Source organism: Peromyscus leucopus, chromosome 10, assembly GCF_004664715.2.
Source record: "Peromyscus leucopus breed LL Stock chromosome 10, UCI_PerLeu_2.1, whole genome shotgun sequence".
In the NCBI taxonomy this organism is placed as follows: Eukaryota; Metazoa; Chordata; class Mammalia; order Rodentia; family Cricetidae; genus Peromyscus; species Peromyscus leucopus.
Genome location: NC_051071.1, coordinates 90041879 through 90064347, shown reverse-complemented (window position 1 = coordinate 90064347; position 22469 = coordinate 90041879). Strand labels below are relative to the sequence as shown.

Below are 22469 nucleotides of genomic sequence, written 5' to 3'. Positions count from 1 at the left end.
GGGATGGGGAGAAGTGGGAGGGGGTAGGAGGAAGGGAGGGAGGAGGAACCGGGATTGGTACGTAAAATGAAAAAAACTTTAAAAATAAATTTAAAAAAAAAAGAAAAACAATTACTCAGTTCTATCCCTCATCAACACGTCCCCACTCATTTCGTGACCATCAAAAGATGAGTCAGCAGACACCTTAAGCAACAGTGGCCCCATCTGCTTCCCAGGTCACAGAGGTCAGGCAGAACCCCGGGCATGCTTACAGGGACATGCCACCCTGGAAACGATGGGATCATGAGTGCTGATGCCCAGAACACGCAGCCACCACCTTATCTTCCTCCACCGTCCTCAGCACGGTCAGATTCCCCCCGTCAGGGCTCCCTCCAAGAAGAATGCTGCTGTCCTTCAGGCCCGTCTGGTCGTGGCTCACCGGAGCTAACCTGCGCACCTGACACCACTACCCAAGCAGCCATTCAACCCATTGCCAGCTTTGCAAAAAGCCTAAACTCCTCTCAGACACCGACTGTCACCAAAGAGGGAACAAAAAGAAAGGGCTGGTTCATTTATCTCTTGGAGGAAGACAGTTCGTAGGATTGAGCCACAGAGAAAAGAAGTCATCTTTTCATTAGTAGATCTTAGTGCAGGAGGGTTGGGGCCCAAGAACTGCAGTCCATCCCTGTGAGAGAGCCTCGGAGGCAGCTGAGCTGCTTGATTTGTGGAGGTTCCTCGTGCCTCATGTCTCAGAGGGCGAGCAATTTGAAGAACACGAGGAGAATCAAGAGAGCCAGGCATGCAAAGCGGTGGGTGGGAGAGCTTGGGCCCTGCCTTTCTCTGTGCTCAGCAGTGCAGTCAGGACCAGGGGCAGAGCTGGGGTCACAGCAGCAGCTCCTCTGGAAACACAGCTTCTTATCTGGCACAAGGAATGGATTCAATAAGGAGGTTGCAGCTCGTCCCTCCTCCTCATGCTCCAAGGAGCTAAGTCCACAGCGGAGGGGTAGTGTAGCAGAATTGTGTGAGGAATTCACTTTGCCAAGTCTGAGATGCCTGCCAGCATTTTCCTATAATAAATCAGAGCTTGCAGGGACTAAATCTGTAACTTTGTCTCCAATAAAACCCAAACTAGGAGCTCCCTCAGCAACTGGAAGCAAGATCACAGCGGTAACTGTTCAATAGACAGGGGCCCTAGGCTACATTGCCCAGTGGGACTCACTGTCCCTCTAACGAGAGTGGGTATGTACAAAGCTTTGGGTTAAACCACTGAAATAAAAGCCATGCATGCTTAAATATGTACAATTTAAAAATAGTCACTTGGATGACATATTTATACTAAAACGTGTTTAAAACCGTGTGTGTGTGTGTATACTGGCATGCACTTGCATACCATGTCCCAGAATATTCACTGAGAGCTCTCATATTAGAAAGGACATATTAGTACTCAAAACCCCAATACTCCTTAGACACGTGACCTTGGCAGTGTTAGTGTAACAGGCAGAGATCTGGTGCAAGTTTTGGTCTCTAGTTCAAAACCCAGCTGTGTTATCGACTTTCGGGATAATCTTGCAATCCAGTATGACAGTCAAGTTGCCCGAACCTATTTTTCATCCATAAAATGGAGTTCCTGCCTACTCATGCTTTAAAAAGCATCAATGACATGTATGAAGTCCACAGGACGCACTCTGGACATTTTCAGTCATGGTTCCCATCAGAGGTATCTTTGATAGCCGAGTTGCTTGTATGAGATGGAAACAAGAACCTACAGTCAGCAATGCCCTGTGCACAGGAAGAGGTTCTCATCAAGGTGGGTTCCCAACTGGAAAGCTGCAGCTTGTTAGGGCATATGCTGGACCGGCTAGGCAGCAAACGTGGCTGCTAATGTGGGCTCTTCCAAACAGGAGGCTCTGTGCTTCCCAGAGCCAGTGGAGCAGAGCAGGAAGCTATCAGCAGAGGGGGAGGCGTGACATGCCTCCCTCCATCAGCAGGAGCGCTGTGATCTCCATCCAGGGCTGTGACCTTTTCTCAGGAATCTCTCCACGGTGCTTTCTCACCGGCAAGTTCTATCTGCAGGGCTAGATGAGAGGATAAGGAAGGAGGGCATGAAATGGAAGAGACCTCTGAGCTTTTCCTTCGCACGGAGCAGCTGCCCAGGAAAGGCTGTCAACGGGCTAGCTTGACTGACTCATAAAATTGATGGGCAACTGCTGTCTTTCAAAGGGTCTGAGCACTCTACGCACTACTATAGCCATAGCAAGGCGGGGGAGTGAAGCCAACTCATTTTTGGGGGGTGGGGGGGAAAGGTGAGTAAGAACTCCTTTCATACAGGCAGTGCTTGATCCCCCCTAGTGGTGCAACTGAGTAACTGGAGCCGGAAAGCCTTTCTACTTTACTCCTTAACACCCGCGAGGCATTTCAAGAGCAAAATCGCCTTTTAATTTGTTGCTTGCTAATTCCTGTTGAGAAGGAAGTAGCTGTGGCCAGGAACCAGGTACTGTGTGCCAGGCCAAGCTGAAATAGACATTAGTGCATTTGGACAGGTGCCTAGGGTTGCTAATCGGCAAGAGGGCTAAATGTCATTTGAATAATTGGGAATATGGGGCCAGTTAACTCCATCTTTTGCCTGATTGAAAAAAAAAATGGAAAAAATGTCTCTGATCCCATTCAACATACTGAGTAAATCCTATTCCCTCAGTTTTGCAAATATGGCAAGAAACTACCTTCTAGGGAGAGAGAACGTTGAAAATATTAATTTTGCTGAGCATAAACCAAAGTGTCCTCTTGGGAGCAATATCTACTTAATATTCTTGGCGATAAGATTCAGTGATGGGTAAGGACATGTAAGCTTGGAACATGGGCAGGATGAGGCTGACCAGCAACGGGTGGTGAGGGGGAGGGGAGAGGTGTTACTGGAGGGAATGTGATCTGGGAAGGGACATGAGTGGGTGAAGAAGGTGAAGCACTTGGAGGAAAGGCCTGACCACTGGCAGCCTACCCACGAGGCCTGGGAGACGTGGACTCGATGACAGGTTTCTTTCTCCTTAGACCTCCAAATCCCCAGCAGTCTTTTGGTTTCTCTTGCAGAATCATATTTGAAAGGACAGTTGACATCAAAGCCCGTGATTTATGAACAGAAAATCCATTTCTCCATCTTTACCAAATCTATGTTGGTTGGCTAGTCAAACCGTGTTTGTCTTTTTTTTTTTTTAATTGGACATCAAGTTCTTAATGACCCGCAGGGGTCACACCTAGTGTGGTCCCGGTGCCTGGAGGCACTGTAAGGAGCCTTCTTGGTGCATTTCATTTGAGATGGAGTCACTGAGTGAGGCCAAGGCAAGGGGAAACTAAGTGTGAGCCCGAAACTGGTTAAAAGACCACACCAGGAAAGAAATTAGATTCTAAAACAGCTGCTCTCTAGCTGGGGCTGCTTTATAACCGTATAGGTGTTTTACTCATGTGGCGTGGAGGCCCTCACCCCAAGGGTGAGGAGACTGGCTAAAATAACTGTGCAGACTGAACAATCCCAGGAAGGCTTAGAGAGGCTAAGTCCGAGATGCCACTTTAGTTGGCAACTTCTAGAAGAGAAATTACCAGGAGGGTTTAGAACATGGGACAAGCTGGACAGAAGAGGGTTTTGAAAAGTTAGTGAGGAACTGGGGCTGTCTCGGGAGGCTTGGGGTTCACAGAAAGCACGGAGTCTCTTCTCTCTCTTAGTTAAGGACAGTATGAATAACGTATTCCCCCAATAAAGAACCTGGAGCCACCTGGACTATGGAGAGCCTCTGGGTTACAATCCTCTCAGCAGCAGGGGGAGGTAGAGAGTAAAAAATGCATGCGTAATTTGAGCATTTACCTAGGTATTTACCTAGAAAATTTCAGTGTAGGCTTTACAGAATTTGTGCCAAGATACAGAGAAGCTTATGTATCAAGTGTCAAGGAGGAGGCAACACACAGGCGATGGGACTGAACTTTTAAAGACTACACATCAAAATGACTGTTCTTCTGACCCTCCACCCCCCCTTTTTTTTTTTGCTTGTGGCTATTTGTAAGAGCAGGAGCCATCGAGTGGGAACAGAGTCCAGGGAAGGAAGCAAAAGCTGAACAGAGACCATAGCTCCAGAGATGCAAATCCAGCCCCAGAGTAGCCCACACAGCCTCCCTTCCCCAGTCAAGCCCCTCACCATGTTCTTGAGGCGCCATCTTGACATGAAGCAGCCCCAGGGACTGCCAGGCTCTTTGAGCTGTGGTCCCCGATTCATTGAAGCACTTCCCAGAAGGCTGGGGAAGCCTGTGGCAACCGTGGCTGCAGCTGTAAAACGTGTTTCTCATTCCTACACACTCAGGGTAGCCCACGGCCAGAGGCAGCATGCAACCCAGCTCCTTTCCTTCCTGGTTCAGGATTCACTATTACCTCAGAGGTGAGTTCCACTGTCAGCTTCCTGTGTCAGTGCCCTCAGGGAACAGAGTAGGAAAAGGTTTCCTGTGTGTGTGTGTGTGTGTGTGTGTGTGTGTGTGTGTGTGTGTGTGGCGTGTTTGTGTGTGAGCATGTGTGCATGTGCACTCACACGACAGCCTGAGTGTGAAGGTCAGAGGACCTCAGGTATCAGTGTCCCCTGAGCTTCTGGGCATTCTCCTGCCGCCACCGCCACCTCCCATTAGCTGTAAGAGCACGGGATTACAGATGCGGCTCTACTTGGATGCCGGAACGACACTCAGGTCCTCGTGCTTGGATGGCAAGTGTTTACCTGCTCAGCTTTCCCCAGCCCCATTGAGAAAAGTATTTGCTTCCAAACATCAAATTATCACTTGCGCATTTCGTCTGGTGACTCAGTTTTCTCTCCCTTCACCAAGCCTGCCGAGAGGAGTCCTGCAGTTACTTAGATTTCATTAATCTGGCACACTGGCAGTTACTTAGATTTCATTAATCTGGCACACTGTTCGGCGCTGGGGTTAACAGCACAGGAAGGAACCAGTGCCAACAAGAAGGGCCGGGGGCAGGGCTGGGTTTTGAGCATCTAAACCTGGAACTTTCTGAGGAAAAGTGGGGAGCAGCATGGTTTGAATAGTCGTCCTAAATGGGCACAGACCTGTCCGACTCCCATCTCCTGCATATGCCAGTGCGAATCCACGCCTCACTCCGAGGCTGGCTATCTGCGGCCATTGCTGCACACGGGAAACCCAAAGACTGAGATTCACCTGTCAGTGTGAAAATCCATCATGTTATTAAATAGCATGGGAAGTGCGAGAGATGACAGCTGCTGCCGGACGCTGAGCACCAACAGAAAGAACAAGGCAAGAAACCAAACACAACAAGACCGGCTAGTTCCCACTGATCCATCTTATCCATCATTTATTATAAAAACCTAATCTTTTTACACAAAAGATACTTTAAAAACAGCAAATTTTACCCAAAATCTACAGAATGTAGGGATTTAAATCCAGGGGCCAAAAACATTGAACACAATTTTACATTTGCTAGTAATTCATTCCAGAAGCAAAACCCAGATACACGTTTCCAAAATATGGTATTTTAAGATAAAGTAGCAAATGCTAGCCTTCATTGGGAGCCAACAGAAGAGAGTGTCTCCACTCGAGTGGCCCATTATGTTACTTAGAATGAAACTTAGAATTTTGTCTTACTGTACAATGTTGATCCAAAGGCTGACACACAGCAGATATGAGCACAGACACATCCATTCTAATGCTATATATACCCTTTTGTATTTTTAAAGTTGCACCATGTCTGTTAGAAATAATGAACATGCAGAAGGCATTCATAATTGTATTTTTTTCAGCTATGGTGTATTTGTGTTAAATTCAAAACTTTAGTATGTAATTAAGTTCAACTAGAGGCCATCTCAACTCAGTACTTTGGCTCATATAATCTGTGTTAATACTTCCATGTTGATGAAACTGTGCATATTTTTTTTAAAGGCTGAAGAGAATATAGTTCATGAAGTCCATTGCAAAAGGTGCACAGTAGACAGCTGTCACTGGATGCAGAAGCTGTGGGCAAGAGACCGGAAGGAAGCCATATTGCAGCTTCCCCTGCTTCAGCCATACCACACAGGTACAGATGAGAAACCGTCACACCCAGGACATGCTACAGTACTGTTCTTTACACTGTCTAAATATATGCATTTCTTCCAAGATGCAAAATGTCTTCCTTTCTCTAATTATTGTCTTTTATCTCCCAGAAAGTAATACAGATTCAAATGCAATATGTAGTCAATGAAAACAAGGTGAGCAGAAGCTGGATTCCTAGAGCAGGCATGAAGGCTGCGCACACGTGGGGGCCCCTGCCAATGCTACAGCAAGTGGACACCGCTTCCATACAGTGCGGGTCAGACTCAGTGAGGTGGTGAGCACGAAGATACCCGACGTGGATGGACCAGCGCGACACGAACATAAAGATGGAAAGGTAATTTTACTGAAAATATAAGGAAATAATGTCAAGTCTATAGAATAAGTGTTTGCCTGTTTTAATGAGCCCATCAATATTAATGTAATATTTTAATTAAACATGATATCTGAATGATAAAACACGAGCAGAACCATTTCACTATCAAGGAGTAATGTTATATACATAAGCCGCGTTAGCATACTACAGCAGATAAATTAGAGCTTGCCACATCACTGAGACCCCAAGCATTCCATGTTCCCTGAATTAACTTGTTTATTTGTAACAGAGAAATATGGTGATACATAGGAGATTAAAATGAAAATGCATCATCAATATGCTACAGAGGTCCACCCTGATACAGACAAGGAAAAAAACCCTCCACTTTTGTGGAAACACATGGTACCTTCTCAAAAAGCGTTTGATTTTAAATATCATGATGAAGGAAATCAAATACTTCATGATTAAAAGTAATGAATTAAAAAAAAGTTGCTATTCTTAGACTAACCTAAACAAAATTTGCAAATACGAGACACGTGTCTCTCTGTATTTGTGTGTGGATGCAAATACAATGAACCCATACCATCATAGCATCAGCCAAAACTTTGCTTTCGATCCTTTATGTTTGGTTTTTGGAAAGTCTCATGATAATTAAGATGATTTCCTTTTCTTCATTTAAGATTCTGTTAGGTACTAGGTGAGTACTGACACAGGCCAGTGAAGCCAACGCTAACACCCATCTCCATCAGTGGGGCAGTAGAGTATTGTTCATTGCCTTAGTGTTGGTTAGCTTGAAAAGCTACCTCAACGTTGTTGCATAAGCATTAAATTCAAAAGACATCTCGGAACTGTGGTATCAAGAGCGATATGGTTTCCAGCAGCAAAAAGAGCCTAGTGTGGGGAAAGCGGCTTACACCTCACAGTTGATCCTTCCAGAGAACTGCTTTGAGGAGGTAGGAAAGTTAGCCAATGATGCTTGCACTGGAGGACAAGGTATGGGGAAGTTCTCTTTTGTTGGGTGAGGGTTAGAAAATCTGAACTGTGTTTTGAATTTCTTTCCTATAAAAAGGGTGGGATTTTTTTTCATAAGAAGTATGGTTGATAATATTGAAACCTCCCTCACATAAAACATTTATTCAAAACTTCAGAAAATTCCAGCCAACTTTGGAATTGGTCCACATGATGATTCTACTGGAAAACATTTATCATCAACTCACATTTTTAAAAAAGTAAAAATAAGAAAAAACTTAGCTATACCAGGACCTGTCTGTGAGGTCCCAGAGAGAGCTGCCCTGGTCATCCCTGGTTCCCTGAGAACTTGGACGTTCTGATGAAGGCAAGCTTTGTTAATGTGTCTATTTTCAGTCTGTTCCTTGCCATTCACAGTGTTAGGCAGCTTTTGGGCCTTCTCTAGATATTCTTTGTAACTAACCCCCTTCCAGTTTCTTCTGCATAATTCTTCTCTCTGAACATCAGGCATATGTGGCAGCTAAGAAAAGAGGCATTGCTTATACTTGGAAGACTCACTTTCATCTTTCTAGAACAAATCAAGAGAAAAACTACACATCGCAGTTGAGTGTTTAGAAGATTCTCGACCCACAGTGTTTTCCAGTTTCGTGTAGATGCAGTTAATGTCCCAAAAGAGGTGAGTTTATAACGCCTAGACCCAGTACAGAAAAAATACACTACAATGTTCACTTCCCCAGAGTGAGCCAGTCCATTTTATTTATTCAATGATATGCATGATAATAAAGAACCAACACAAAGCTCTCTGTCAAAAGAAACAAGACATATCCCAGGAGTTGCAAGGCATGAGATGGACGTCAGCTAAGTGAACTCACTTAGGTGGTGAACAGACAGCTTCCATCATAACCATACTGAGAGCTCGTGTAGATGGAGGGACGCCCTACATTTTTATCTAATGCTTACCTAGTTTCTACCAAGTATTTTCCAATCTAGACCTTGCCCTCTCTCCTCCACCAGTCTGTAAGTCATTGAGGATTGGACCCATACGGTTGCACAAGGAGAGGTAGATGGTGCAGCTGTCCTCTCACACAGAGACCCCTCAGAGACTTTGGGGGAAGAACAACACAAGGCTTTGTCATCCAAAAGTAGTTAGTTGCAGAGTACAAAAACTTTTTGGAGCAGAATGCATACAAACATGAAAATCATAATCAGCCCAAACTGAGAATCAGTAAATTCTTAGAGAGATGCACATGTTCACTGTACCTTACAAAGTGTTCTCATAGATGTAGAATCTAAGATCATACTGTAGAAAATATTTTGTCTCATATAAAAACTCTTAACGTATTTTAAAAAGGCTCTGATGACAGACAAGAAGACAAATCTGAGAAAACATTATTTTTTAGGATGTTCAGAGGACCACATGTCCTAGGAACCCTGGCTCCTGTTCTAGGCGAATGCCAAGTGTTAGCATTTCTCCCAGGGATGTTCACTGTTGTGCAGAGAAAACCAGGTGAGGATTCCAGCAAAATGAGAGAGGAAGTGGGGAGGAAGCCGAGCACAACACGGCTTGCTTAAAAAAAAAAATGGAAGAATATAAATCAAACCAATGGTGAGCACACATCAAGGACATTTGTGCTGATGAGTCTTTATGGGGTTGGTGACAAGAAAGTCAGGAAAACAAGAGCACAAATAAGTAATGGGCTAAAGGAGCAGAAAAATACAGAGTCCTGAAGATAAGACTTGAAAGGTAAAGTTTCCATAACTCCACGCCTCTCAGGCCACCTCAACGTATTACTTTTATTTATTATTTTTTACAACATCTCAATAATTTAAAGATCAGTTATTTATTCACAAAACTGCAACGCTGACATCTTCCTCTGACTTGCTTTCACACTGAGTCATTTGGGAAGGTTTTGGGTTAGGGTGTGTCATAACCACCAGCCACTTTTCATCTCCATAACTCAGGAAAGTTCCTTCTCCTTTCAGCCCCGGGCCTCACTCTGCAACTGCTCTGGCCGTCGTCTGATCCTCAGGTCAACACTTGTCTAAGCATGTCTGCAAGCGCTCCGTCACGGGGGCCGGGAGAGTGTTGAGCAGGCTGTCCTCCACAATCAGACAGCTCCGCTTCAGCGACTGACACCCTTCCAGCTCGGGGGGCAGTGTCTCCAGGTAATTCCCAGCCAGCTCCAGGTAGGTGAGGTTTGACAACTCACCCACCAGAGGGGACAGATCTGTCAGGCTGTTCTTCCCCAGGAGCAGACACTGCAGCTTCTTGCATTGGAAGAGCCCATCTGGTAGCATCTCAATCTACAAGGAGAAAAGAAGCAGGTGAAACCAGTTTTGACTGGCTCCGACAGCACATGCATGTACTTCCCTTCCAGTTACCTTTCTGCAAAAACATGCCTGCAGGTCCACAGAGAAAGACATCCTCACATTGGCGGTAACTTTGAGGTGCAGGCAAAAGAGAAAGGAGTGGCCAGCGGAGCCCTGGCCACTGAGCAGCTGCACTCGTGAGGGTGGACAACCAACGTGATTCTTAAAGAGAAAGCACTTACACAGCCGGTGTTTCTAAGATTAACGAAAACGAGCCAGGAAACCCAGGAGAACCGTAGTTACTCAGTCCTGGATCAGAAATAAACGACTCCCCAGAGCCCTCATAAAGATCTTACCAGGCTAGTCAGTGAGCAACGCCCCAGAGCCTGAGAGCAGGCAAGGCTATTTCCTAAACTGCTTAAGAGAATGAACCCTACATTTTTATATCCAGTAGTCTACAGAAACAGAGATAAAAACAAAAAGGGCTTATCTATACACATACACTTCACATCTCCACAGACACACACTTCTGAGCATTTGCTCTTCTTCCTATGCCCTCACATCCGTTAAAAGATTCACATGACACTGTGAGGTAATTTTAAATACGGTAAAGAACCTGCAGCTGGGTCTACTTGAAAGCCGCCCCAGCTGAATGCTCCCCTCCATGACGAACAGGGTGTGTGAGTGTGCAATGAACTGGATTCACCATGAGACCTCACAGGAAGAGGCTGAGCGCGTACCATCCCTTCAACTCATGGCTCCATTGGGGGCCTCGGGAGGGAGGGACATCTGTGGACTAGAAAGCTCACCTGTATTGGTTTGTGACACCATGAAACTGTTGGCTCCCTAGTTCAGGAAGCGGCTTTGCTGTGCCTGGATGAAGGGCACTAAAGGGCTGTAATGGCATCCTCTGATGGCCTAATGCACACCCCACTGAGCCAGCTCTGAGGGGCACAGAGTTCTCTCCTCAAAAGGATTCTTTTCATACAAATTCAAAACCGCAAAATTGCATTAAAAATGCTCAACATTGATCACTCCTACACTAAAATAAGACATAAGCAAAGGAAAATTTGCATGCTCATTGCATTTCTTCTCAGGCACAGATGTAAGCCATTACCTACGTGGATTCAATATTGAAAAAGGCAGGCAAGGCAGGCAGAGCAGAAAGGCACACAGGGAGCCGCTTTGCAAGCCGCTCCCTAGCTCAGGAGCTGGGTCCTACATAGCCGCGCTCAGCTGGGACTGGGGAGACACCCTGAAGGGAGGGAAGGCATGGCTCCCTGGCATTCAGTAGACATGTGCTGAATGGCTTCCAAGTGCTGGCGATAAAGTGCGGAGCACCACACAAGGCTCGAAGATTTCTGTCTGAAGCAGGCTGCATGAAAACCCAGCCTCGAAGCTGTGGACATCTTAGGTGGGACAGTTCTGGCTGTGGGGCTGTACTGTGCCTTGTAATGCCTTACTCCCCTCTGCCCCTAGCTTCCAGAAACACTCTCCTTCCCGGTTGTAACGGCCTCAAATTATCTTCAGCCAGCGTCTCTTGAGGGGGCAAAATGACCTCCAGTGGAGTAACCCCGTCCGGAGAATCGCACTGACCGGTACGATTGCACCAAGGATGCACGTGTCCCAGGTAGTCAGGAGGGCACCCCAGCCCCCACCACACCCGGGAATCCCACAGTCCCCTTCCTCCAGCTCCACATGGCCACCCACCCGGCAGGTGCTCATCCTGAAGCAATGCCCTCACAACTCTCCCGTCCATGCCACTGGATTCCCCTCTTCTCCCACAGTTCTGAGTTTGTGGTGTTGGTGACTTCTGAAGGCCCTCAATGGAGACAGGGACTGCTCGGGGAGGTGGACAGAGTCTCTGGGGCTGGGCCAATGCCAGGGGCTACCAGGTCCTCTGACTATGCGCCACTTTGAGGTGGTGGTACCCACTCCTGTGAGCTGAGGGGTCATCTAAGGGGCTCTGTCCAGGCCAGTGCTCAGCTGAGGTGCAGGGTTCTAACTTAACTACTTAATCTAAATTTCGTAAATTAGGAAGGGGAGCTTTTCCTTCAGTTAACTAATTGCATCCTGAACTAAATTATTTACATTTAAAAATAGCTTACCTTCAAGTTCATAACACCAAACAACATTTGGCTTGGCACAGTACTCACTATAAAAATGATTCTGGGGCTGGGGATGTAACTTGGGTTTTGGGATGCTTGTCTAACATGTTTGAAGCCCTGGGTATGATCTGCAGCTGGGCATAAACTGGGTGTGTCGGTGTGTGCCTGTAATCCTAGCCTTGCACAGAGGCAGGAAGCGTTCAAGGTCATCCTTGGTGGTCTAAATCTAGAGCACATGAGGTCCTATTTTCAAAAACAGTTCCATAAAATTATGTGTCATTCTTTGAACATGTCCCTTTAGCCCGAATCGTGCATGATTTCTATATTTTTACATTAGTTATTAAGGTGCATTTCATTTTCCCACAAGTTCCTAAGAAAAAGATACCTTGCTCAAACACATGGCAAATCCAACCTCCTCTTGGAGAAACAAGTGAGTGTGTATTCACACGTTAAAGGCACCTGGGGTGAAAAACATGATTCCCGTGCTAGGGGCTCTGGGGACTCTGCCATGGACACTTGTCCCCCGAGGACTGCCCTGACTTGGGGACTCTGTTCATGGCTTTGCAGGAAGCAGAACTCCCCACTACCAGATTCTCTGTCCCTAGGTCCCCCGTATCTAGAGAATGGGGCATCCAGGAAGAGAGAACCAGATGCTCACATGTGAGCTTGCCTGCCGCAGGGAAAGGACAATGAGAGGGAGCCTCTGCACCAGGGTCCAGATGCAGAACACACGGTGTCCGGCCCAGCACGCACGTCACAGCGCGTGAGCTGTGTCCCTCTGCGCTTGATCTCGGCTCTGGTCTCTTCCCTGGAGTCTGCCTTACTTCCTTCTTGACTGTTCCCAGGTTTGGTTTGGCAGGCAACTTTCCAGTGCTACTATGACATGCTTGTTATCTTCTTAGTACATGGTATCTTATTTATATTACAATACATATTTATATAGCCATTATGAATGCTTGTAATTTTCATACATATTTTAGTTTCCGCCTTAGAGCCATGAGATCTTCAAGATTAGATGGTTCCTAGGTGTCTGCATCTCCACATGAAACATGAATCCCCACCTTTCTTTAACAAGGACCCCACCGGTGGCTGATAGAAGTCTGGACAGTCTCGGCCACACATCAGCTCCCTTTTCATGTCAAATGCACACCCAGTCTCCCAGGGACTGTGTGGCCAGACGAGAAATTTTATCCTGACGGTTCTATTCTCACATGGCTGTCACCAACAAGATTTGTTTGAATACTAGAACACTCATACCGAAGAATATTCTCTCTGCCTTCCCCCGACTTCCCACTGTCAGGCCACATGGTTCCATCAGTGGGTCATTTCGTTTTTAAAATATGTATTTTTTAAAGTACTTATTCTTTATGATTTCCAGCACACACTCTGCTCTTTGATGAAAGTCCCTCCCATTATCCTCTTTTACCTCCTCCCCCTCAGTCCAGGCATGGCGGCCAGCACCTTTACCAGCTGACCATCTTCTGTGACCCGCTCGCTGCCTTTAATGAGGGCTGCCTGCATGCACACACACGACACGGCAGTGTGGTGGAGGCAAAGGGGAGCCACCGTCCCGGGACTTTCCTTCTCACTGGCTACCTCCGTCTCCTTACTCTTCTCTGACTCTGCACTCTGGGGAGAGCATTCCTGACCCACTGACAGGTGTCATGTTCACCCTGAGATGCGCAGCAATAGACCCCTGCTCAAGGCACACAAGGACCCACCATTCTACTCTGGCCACGGCGTGCATTTGGCCTAAGACTTTCTTATGCCGTAAAATAACTTCCTTTACTCATGGTAGCACTTGTTCAACTTGATCAAGAGTCTGACATTCTCTGTCTCTTTCAGACATGGCCAACCAGTCAAGAACCCTGGCATCAATGGTCTTAATTTGCCTAATCATGTCCCTGAAAAGCATAACCAGACACCAGCTGTTTAAAACCTGTAACTTTTTTAATTTGAAAAAAAAAATTTGAAGTGTGGAGAATCTATACCCAACTTATATGCCATCTGATTATAAATGACAATACAATATTAATTCTTGTTGTGGAATATTTGTTTAACTAGGCAAAGATGTGTTACATTTGTTTTACTTTGCCTTCCTAAGGAACCTGATTGGTCTAATAAAAAGCTGAACGGCCAATAGCTAGGCAGTAGAGGGATAGATGGGGTTGGCAAGCAGAGAGAATAAGTAGGAGGAGGAATCTAGGCTTGGGAGAGAAGGAAGGAGAAAGAGAGGGAGACACCAGGGGCAGCCAGACAGCCATGGAGTAGGACATACAGAAGGAGAAAGGTAAGAAGCCCCAAGGCAAAATGTAGATGAAGAGAAACAGGTTAAAATAAGTTACAAGAGCTGGTGGGACAAGCCTAAACTAAGGCGGAACATTCATAACTAGTAAGTCTCAGTGTCATGATTTGGGGGCTGGTGGTCCAAGAAAGCCTGCTACAAATTCTACCCCTAAAAAAAGCACCAATGGTCTTAAGGCTTCTTTAAGTTTACCTGCCAAGAGTTTGACGTGTTCATGCAAGTAATGCATGGCCAACTAACTATTCGAGTGGCGGCTTCATTGGATCACAAATAGAATCAGTGCTTTCCCAAACAATTGTTCATACTTTTTACTCCAGCTGGAACAATGGAACAATGAGACCTAAACTAGTTTACCAACTCAACTTCACTGTCATTTTCTATTTGATCAGCAGGTTAGCACCAGCATCCAGAGACCTCAGAGATGCAAACTAGGGTGTCTTCCACCGGACCTACTCAATCAGAAGCTTTATGTGTATGTGTGTATGCGTGCACATCTGTGTGTCTGTGTGTGTGTATGTGCGTGTATTTATTGGCAGAGGGCTGTCCTGAAACGTGTATTTTAACAGGCTCTTCAGGTAATTCTCATGTATACTGCTAGTCCAAATTGGTCTATTGTAATTTTATTGTAAATTTAGAACCTCAGGCTGAGGGATTTCTCATCTACTATGGACTGGGGCACACTTCTTTTATGCATGAGTCTCAGCATTCTAAAATAGCAACGTGAGCTTCTTTCTCATCTCAATTTTCTGGCATCTTTTTAATACCCATGCTGTCAAATCTAAGTGCAGAAGATACATATTTTGGGATGCGTTGGAAGAAAGCAGCAGTACCCACTCCTCACGTGGAGAGGCCAGTACGTTCTCGCCTGGATTTCAGCGCTCCCCTCTCACACACACATCACCCTCATTCTCTGGTCCGTTAGACCAGCAAGATTTTTTTCCCTTTGTCCTCCTACTTCACATTTTAACCTAGGAAATGACTCATTTTTCCCCCTTGTTTCTGTGAAGTTACATTTTCCTTAACTGATGCAAATTATGGTTCATTTTAAAGTATGGATGCTGGAAAGAGACTCCAAGAAGCCCTAGTGTTGCATTACGGAGCTGGGCCTTTCATTTTGAGTTGTCTCTTTAGAGGTATGTGCAGATTGCAAGTTTTTTTTTCCTTACTGTATAACAAAAGGCATTTATGAATAATTCATAATTCCGTCAGTTTAAAAAGGTTATTCTTGGTAAATTTTACCAAGCTTTCTAAGTACTCAAGACCTTCCCAAACAAAAGCCAGCTCTACCCTCACTAATTAATGACTTTAAATGCTTTAACTGTGACATTTGTGCAGAAAATGGGGAAAGAGAGTCACGAGAACATTTGTTGAACAACTACTATGGGTTAGGAATGGGGCTGATGCCTCCACGATAATGTGTGAGATAGGAATCCCATAGTCGGGGCTTTGGTAATCGATCAGGATCACAGGGGATGAGGCTGGGCATGCCCCGCCCCCCACCGACGTCCCCCCACGTTCCACCCCGCAAGCTCGGCACAAGCAAGCACAGATTTACTCACGTTGTTGTTGGTCACGTCGAAGGATTGCAGGTTGGTCAGGTACTGGATTTCCTCGGGAAGGAAGGTCAGGTGGTTATAGCTCAGATCCAAGTAGTGTAGTTTGGTGCACAGAAAGAGCTGCAAGGGCAGGCTCTCGATGTTGTTGTGGCCCAGGAAGAGCTGCTCCAGGTTGGACAGCGCTCCGATCTGGGCAGGGATGTAAGCGATGTTGTTGTGCCAGAGCTTCAGGCAGGAAAGGCGCGGCAGGTGCTGGAAGCTGATGATCTCCTCCACGGTCTTCAGGTTATTCTCCTTGAGGTCCAGCTCCTGCAGGTTGTTCAGACTGAAGATGGAGTGAGGGATGCGCTCCAGGTCACAGCTGAGGAGCTCCAGGCTCTTCAGGTTGACCATCTTTTTCAAGTTGTTCAGCACGACCAGTTTGCTGCCCTCGTTGTCGAGGGACAGCTTCTGCAAGGAGGGCAGCAGGTCCGTCACCACCTGGGGGATGCGGGACAGGTTGCTCCGCAGGTAGAGGGTCCTCAGGTTCTTCAAGTCCTGAAAGCCCTCCAGCTGCGTGGTGCTCAGCTGCTCGGGGAGAACACAGCCTGACAGGTACAGTTCCTTGAGGTTCTTCAGGTGGAACACCCAGCGTGGGATCTTTCCCATCTCAGTAAATTTCAGGCGGAGGATTTTTAAGTTTTCCTCCAGGAAGGTCAGGGCAGGATGGTCGACTACCAGAGACGAATGGTATACGTGAAGCTCCCTGAGGTTGACAAGTTGAGAGACGGCGGCCGGCAGCTTGACCTCAGGGATGAGCTCCAGGCTCAGCACCTCCATCTCCGTTAACTCAAAGACGTTATCCGGAAGACCGCTGAGCATGAAGAGATGCAGCTCGACCTTGTCCTGGGAATTTTTCACAAGCTTGCTTTTCAGCTTCTCCACCGTCCACTCATTGTTGAGGTTGATCTGCTTCAGTTTGTTCTCACTGACCTCTGACAGGAAGATGGAGAAGCGCTTGGAGTACAGGGGGTCGTACTGGTCGGCCAGGTGGAGGATAAAGGCAAAGTCATTCCTGACGTCAGGGATATCACTGTAGTTGCTTTTCTCCCTGAGTGCCTCAAAGGAGTACTGCTTCAAGGAGCTCCTCAGCATCCACCACAAGCTATAGGAGGAGGTGAGGCCATAGAGTATCACCAAGATGACATAAAATGAAGCCAGGACCTTAAAGATTTCTGCCAAGGAGTAGACACACTGGTAGCGCTTATAGCCTGTAAATGCCTGCACATCAATCAAACAGTCGATTTCAAGAGTGATGCAGCTCAAGAAATACGGAACGTACGATACAATGAGGACAAATAGGATGACTTTGACTATTATCTGCTTCAGGTACACCCGATAAATGATGTCCCTTTGTTCCACATGCAGGCGGAACCTTTTCACTTTTTCAAAGATGGCCTTGGCCTGTTCTCCTTCCTTCTTGTCCAGGACACTAGAACTGGGACTCTCTATGCCGGGTGACTCCAAGCCTGGCTGTGGGAAGGGCGACGACTGCTTGCTGGCATCATTGTCGGCAGGGCCCCCGGGGTTTACGAGCAAGGTTTTGGGTTTGCAGCGTTTCAGGGGCCTCACCGACTGTTCGGCCACTGTTTCTGACAGGGCACGCGTGGTCCACGGGGAATCGAAGCACTTGTGAAGGATGGCCACAAAGTGCTCCAGCCTGGAGCTGGTGCTGGGGTAGTGAAGCCAGAAGTTGCTGCAGGCTGCGAAGATGAGTGTGTGCAGAAGCACCAAGTAGGGGAAGAACTTGGCAAACCAGTGGAGCTGTTTCTCGTAACAGACAGCGTCGATGTAGGAGTACTGCTGCCGGTGGAGGTCGTTCTGGATCCGGAGCGGCGCCGGGAGGAGCAGGCCCGGGGTCGAGGACGTGTTCTCGCCGGCTTTCAGAAGGTCCCAAGGCACGGCGCAGTGATTGCCGAACTCCACCTTGCACGGGAGACAGCACAGAACCCTGCTCTGGGTGAGCTGCAGGGCGCCGGCCAGCACGGCCACCAGCAGCATGACGAGGGTGATGTAGTACCAGAAGACGTCCCACCACGGCTTCAGGATTTGATAGGACGACTGCGCGTCTGCTAAGTATTTCAGCTCCGTGAGTGTGATCATGACTCCCTTGTAGAGAACGGAAACTGGAGGGGAGGAAAGAAAAGAAACCCCCGCTGAAACCATTCCAGCGCACCCTTCTGTTGGTGTGTGTTTGTGCTCTGAGACAGGGCCTCAGGTAGCCCAGGCTGGCTTCAAACGCCCTATGTAGCTGAGGCTTTGCCTGAAGCTCCCAGTCTTCCTGTTTCTCCCTTCCAGTGGCTGGGCTGACACATATGCACCAGCACCTGGGGTGCATTTCACGCTCCTGCCTGTACACACTCGTCCTACCTACCCGGCAGGATTTCAGCAGAGAGGTAAAACTCAGGATGGAGGACGGATCCATGGGCAGGTAAGGCTTCTAGTTTCATCTCCAACCTAAACCACACCCAACTAGAAAGTCTGGGGACCATTTGGTGACACTCCTGTAAAGGGCCTTGGGGACAGCGTTGAAGCAGCTCTGCAGCTGCCTCCTGGATTTTAACTCCAAGGCCGGGTTAACTGTTCTCACACACGTCCTACCCTCTGAAACCCAAATAAACTCCTTCCCAGACAGAACCCCCGTGGGCAGTGTTGTTTACCACCAAAGAGTTATCTCAACCACCGAGAGCCTTTTCTGAGCAAGCTCTGCCTCACAGAAGCATCCCCCAGGCTTGGAGGACTCCGCCCAGTCCTCACAAAGCAAATGGCAACACGAACCTCCTTGTTCTCTCCAGGCTTCCACTACGTAACTTAAGTACATGGCTGTGTGACTACTTCAGAGCATTTAACCGTGGAGAAGCAGCTGTAAAGGTTTAAAAAGGAGTGGTGGAGAGGAGCCCCGAGGAGGACAGGGGAACCTCATGTTTAAAGGTACAGCACAGAGCTATAGGGGCGCTGGATCATGGTGTCCCCTTTGCTGGCCGTTCTTACCTTCAAAACCAAGGTGTGAAAGACTCAGACCCTTTACAATAAATTATCAGTAATGCTTTCTAAGAACCCCCTTCTAGTGTGTTCATGATATTTTGGGGCTTAACACGAGAATTTTCTGTTTGGCTCACATAATCCTTTGGGGATTAGGAGGATGGGCAAGGTTATCTCACCTTGACACAAATTATGGGGGGCTGCAGTGAGGGTACAAGGCAGGAGGAAGAGTTAGGGTCTGATCCCTAAAGGGTCAAATTCTCAAAAACAAATCCAGCCAGCAAAACCCAGACTGCCTGTAAGACGGCAGAGCGTCACATACAGGGAGACGGTTGAATCTTGCAAAGTGTTTGCAGGACAACAGCTGTGGCGGTTTGAATGTAACTGGCCCCCATAATCTGATGGGGAGGGGCACTATTAGGTGTGGCTTTGTTGGAGTGGGTATGGCCTTGTTGGAGGAAGTGTGTCACTGTGGGGGTGGGCTCTGAAATTTCCTATGCCCAGGCCACTGCCCACTGTCGACTTCCTGTTGCCTCCAAGATGTAGGGCTCTCAGCTACTACTCCAGCACCGTCTGCCTGCACACCATCTAAACTGTAAGCCAGCCCCAATTAAACATTTTCCTTTATAAGAGTTGCCATGGTCATGGTGTCTCCTCTGACTAAGATAGCAACAAAAAATCATGGTAGCTGGCAGGGCAGACCTACCCCATGTCCAAAGGGCTTCTTCTTGCCTTCTTGAGTATTAAGTCATCCCCTTTCCTGGGCCTCAGTTACTCTCTAGAGACCATTACACCAGTGACATCTCCTCCAAAGTCTCCTTGGTTCTCACTGGTCCTTCTAGAGAAAAAGGTACTCAGCCTTGAGTTCTAGGAGTGCTACAATCTAAGTCCCAGGAGCCTGTTACAGAGGCTGCTACAAGTTAGCAATCTCTTGTGCTGGCATCCTCGGCAGGTCCTGCTCATCTGACCACACACCCTTACCTGCTCTTCCACCTGTTAAGACACCCCTTGATCCCTTATTTTACCTCCTGGGATGTAGGCTCACTCTTTTTATTTATATCCTCTCTTGGAATAGAATCTTAAATGTATTCAGTTTCCTCCACAGATCCAGGGCTAGACTGTAAAATTCACCAGGTCTTTCCTCCTTTACTCTGTTAGCAGATCTGATCCTTAATTCTTCTCATTCTGACTTACTCTCACAGCAGTTAACCACAATTTTGTGTCAAAGCAAAAAACCTTGCCCTCCATCCCAATCTCAAGAATTACACGAGATTCATAGAATTGTTCTGGTAAAAAAAAAACAACAAAAAAACCAAACAACAACAACAAAAAACCCAAAAGCACAATAGAAAAGGGTTCGTAGAAAACATCACTGGATGAAATAACATAAAAAAAAAGAAAGAAAGAAAACTTCATGGATTTTAACCAAGTGTGCGTACTTTCAGCCAACCGTGTGACAACGTTTATGCTCAATAGTGACCCAACCTTTGGTCATAGTAACAGTGATCCCCAATAATGGGGCAGCAGTTTTGTTCCTGTTTAGTGAGATCATGCTTGGAACCTAACACTCCGTTAAAGACAAAACGGGCAACAGCATGATCAGGAGTGGCTACCTCAAACCCTCCACGACGGAGGAACACAAGGCGGGGACCACAGCAGGGATGGAAAGGAACACTTGTGTGCACCCTGGAACCTGATATGACCCAGTGGCCACCACGGATCACACTGCTCTGGTGACCAACAGCACACACTGGCTGTGTGGTCATGGCAATGAAATACGCAACACGGTGCGGTGACAGCTAGGCCTGTGATAAGGTGTTAACATTGCCTCCTGGGAAGGTAAGGAATGTCACCAGAGCCCCAGCTGAGAGTGTATCTCCCATTTCACTGGAGCTGCACCCAGTGTTTGGGGGTGCTGGCACAAGGCATGAAAGGATAATGGGGGGAGTTGGAATTGGGGGAGAATAGAGAATTAGGGGGCTAGAGGAGTGTTTTTTATTTATTTTATTTTTTATTTATTTTTTTTTACAGTATTACAGCTTTTGTGATCTGTTGCCCCTCCTCCTGGCAGTAACCCCAATGAACTCATTGATTTATCAAGCGAGACTGGATGGAATTAGTTTCTTTGTTCTGTTGGTACCTCATCTGTGGTGAACAGATATTTTCTGTCTCCTTTAAAATGTGGCAAAATGTTCCTCATAAATGAAAGGATATGTGGGTTTGTTTTAGAGGCAGAACTAGCTGAGTAGAAGGTTGATAAAGACATATTTTAGGGAGAAAGGTCTCATGTAGCCCAGGCTGGCTTAAACATGATATATAGCCAAGGCTGGCCCTGAATTTCTGGTAGAATTATAGGTATGTGCTACCATGTGAGACCAGTCATCTGATTTTGTGTGTTGGTGGAACAACATTTAAGTGGATGTTCTTTCAACAGTTCAGCTCTCTGTCCTAGCTGGGTCTTGATGGATAAAATGACTGTCCACCAGGAACACTACAAATTTCTTGTAATGGAAAATAAGAGTGAATCATATCATCTCCAGAGATTTTTCCAGCCTGAGCTTATGAACTTACTCATTCCCTACAGTTCTTGAGAGTTATAGCCATTTAATATCTTAAACTGATACTGGGAAGAAATAACGGCTCAAATAATGAAGAAAGTATTTGACAGGGAGTAGAGATTGCTCAACAAAGACTACAGGCCAACACTGACCTCAACAACACTGACTGTGTTTATACTCACTGTCACGAAGAAATGAGGCAAAGCCACCACACTTCAATCGGGAGGTCTACACCTTTTGAAGTTTCTTAGACACACCATCTCGGAATTTGTTTTCATCCTACGAGGAAACAAAAATATCTTGGAGATACTGTTTTCAGAGACCCTCTCCATCAAATGTTACAAAGATATATTTTCACAGGTCAGTTCACTCCCACCTAAGGCGCATCTTGGCAAAGCTCTGTAGGCAGGACCCCACCCACATGCCTCAGACTACACCCATCCCAGGACTTCCTTTTTATTATGGAGAAAAATCCACTATAACACTGAGCCTTTTCCAAGCATCTTACATACGTCAATCTCTCTTGTCCTGCCTCACTGCAATTGGTCTTACTTGCATTTGTCAGGTGGCTTACTGACCTACGAAATTTCTAATCCAACTTAAAACCACCTATCTGCTCAAATAACAATTCAGTGTTCAAAAAATTTAGCCTACTAAGTCCATCAGCCATGAGATAAAAACATGATTTTTACACAAGGCTTAGAAACACAGCCCTCTTTCCCTGAAGTGGTATCAGTAGACAGAGTCGGCCTTTGTGCTAATACTGTTTTACCTTGCAGTTGATAAGAGCCATTCTCTACGTCTACTTCCATCACTTATGGGAGTTAAACTGCATATACACTGATGACCTTGAACTGTAAGGAGATTTCAAAATGCTAACATTGTTTTTACAATGCTAAGGACTGAGGACAGGGTCTTTGGACAAGCTAAGCACACAGTCTACCACTGAGCTACATCCACAACTTTTAATAATTTTAATAATTTAATATAGAAATGATTTTTACTGTTCGAGGATCCTTTTTGAGAAGGTTGGGAAGATTTATATTTGCTCTGAAGATAGCATCCTTTGACAAATGATTAAGTACGTAAGAACCAGCAAAAGATACAAACCTCAAACTACAGTCATACTTTCTTTTAGTAGTAATCTTGTGCTGGTATTATTGGGTATGTTTACAATTTCCTTTGGGCTTATGAAGCCACACAGGGCACCTGCTAAGCAGAAAGTCAGATTAGTTAAAGTTGCCACAGAAATCCGACTACTTG

The 22469-nt window shown here is 46.4% G+C and overlaps 1 protein-coding gene across 5 annotated transcripts in view; it reads right to left on the bottom strand.

Annotated features, from left to right (window-relative positions):
* Positions 1-5309: 5309 nt before the first annotated feature.
* Lrrc8b (leucine rich repeat containing 8 VRAC subunit B) overlaps positions 5310-22469 on the bottom strand; it is a 70161-nt gene continuing 53001 nt past the window's right edge. For 3 of the 5 annotated variants that reach the window (XM_028867329.2, XM_028867333.2, XM_028867331.2), the window contains 3 exons: positions 21389-21485; positions 15631-17792; positions 5310-9652 (listed from right to left, as the gene is read on the bottom strand). In XM_028867329.2, the coding sequence (XP_028723162.1) occupies positions 9380-9652; positions 15631-17769 (2412 nt within the window). In that variant the 5' untranslated portion in view covers positions 17770-17792; positions 21389-21485 and the 3' untranslated portion in view covers positions 5310-9379. Of the gene's footprint in view, positions 9653-15630; positions 17793-21388; positions 21486-22316; positions 22416-22469 lie in introns of all 5 variants that reach the window. The other 2 variants (XM_028867332.2, XM_037209260.1) reach the window with 1 other exon arrangement.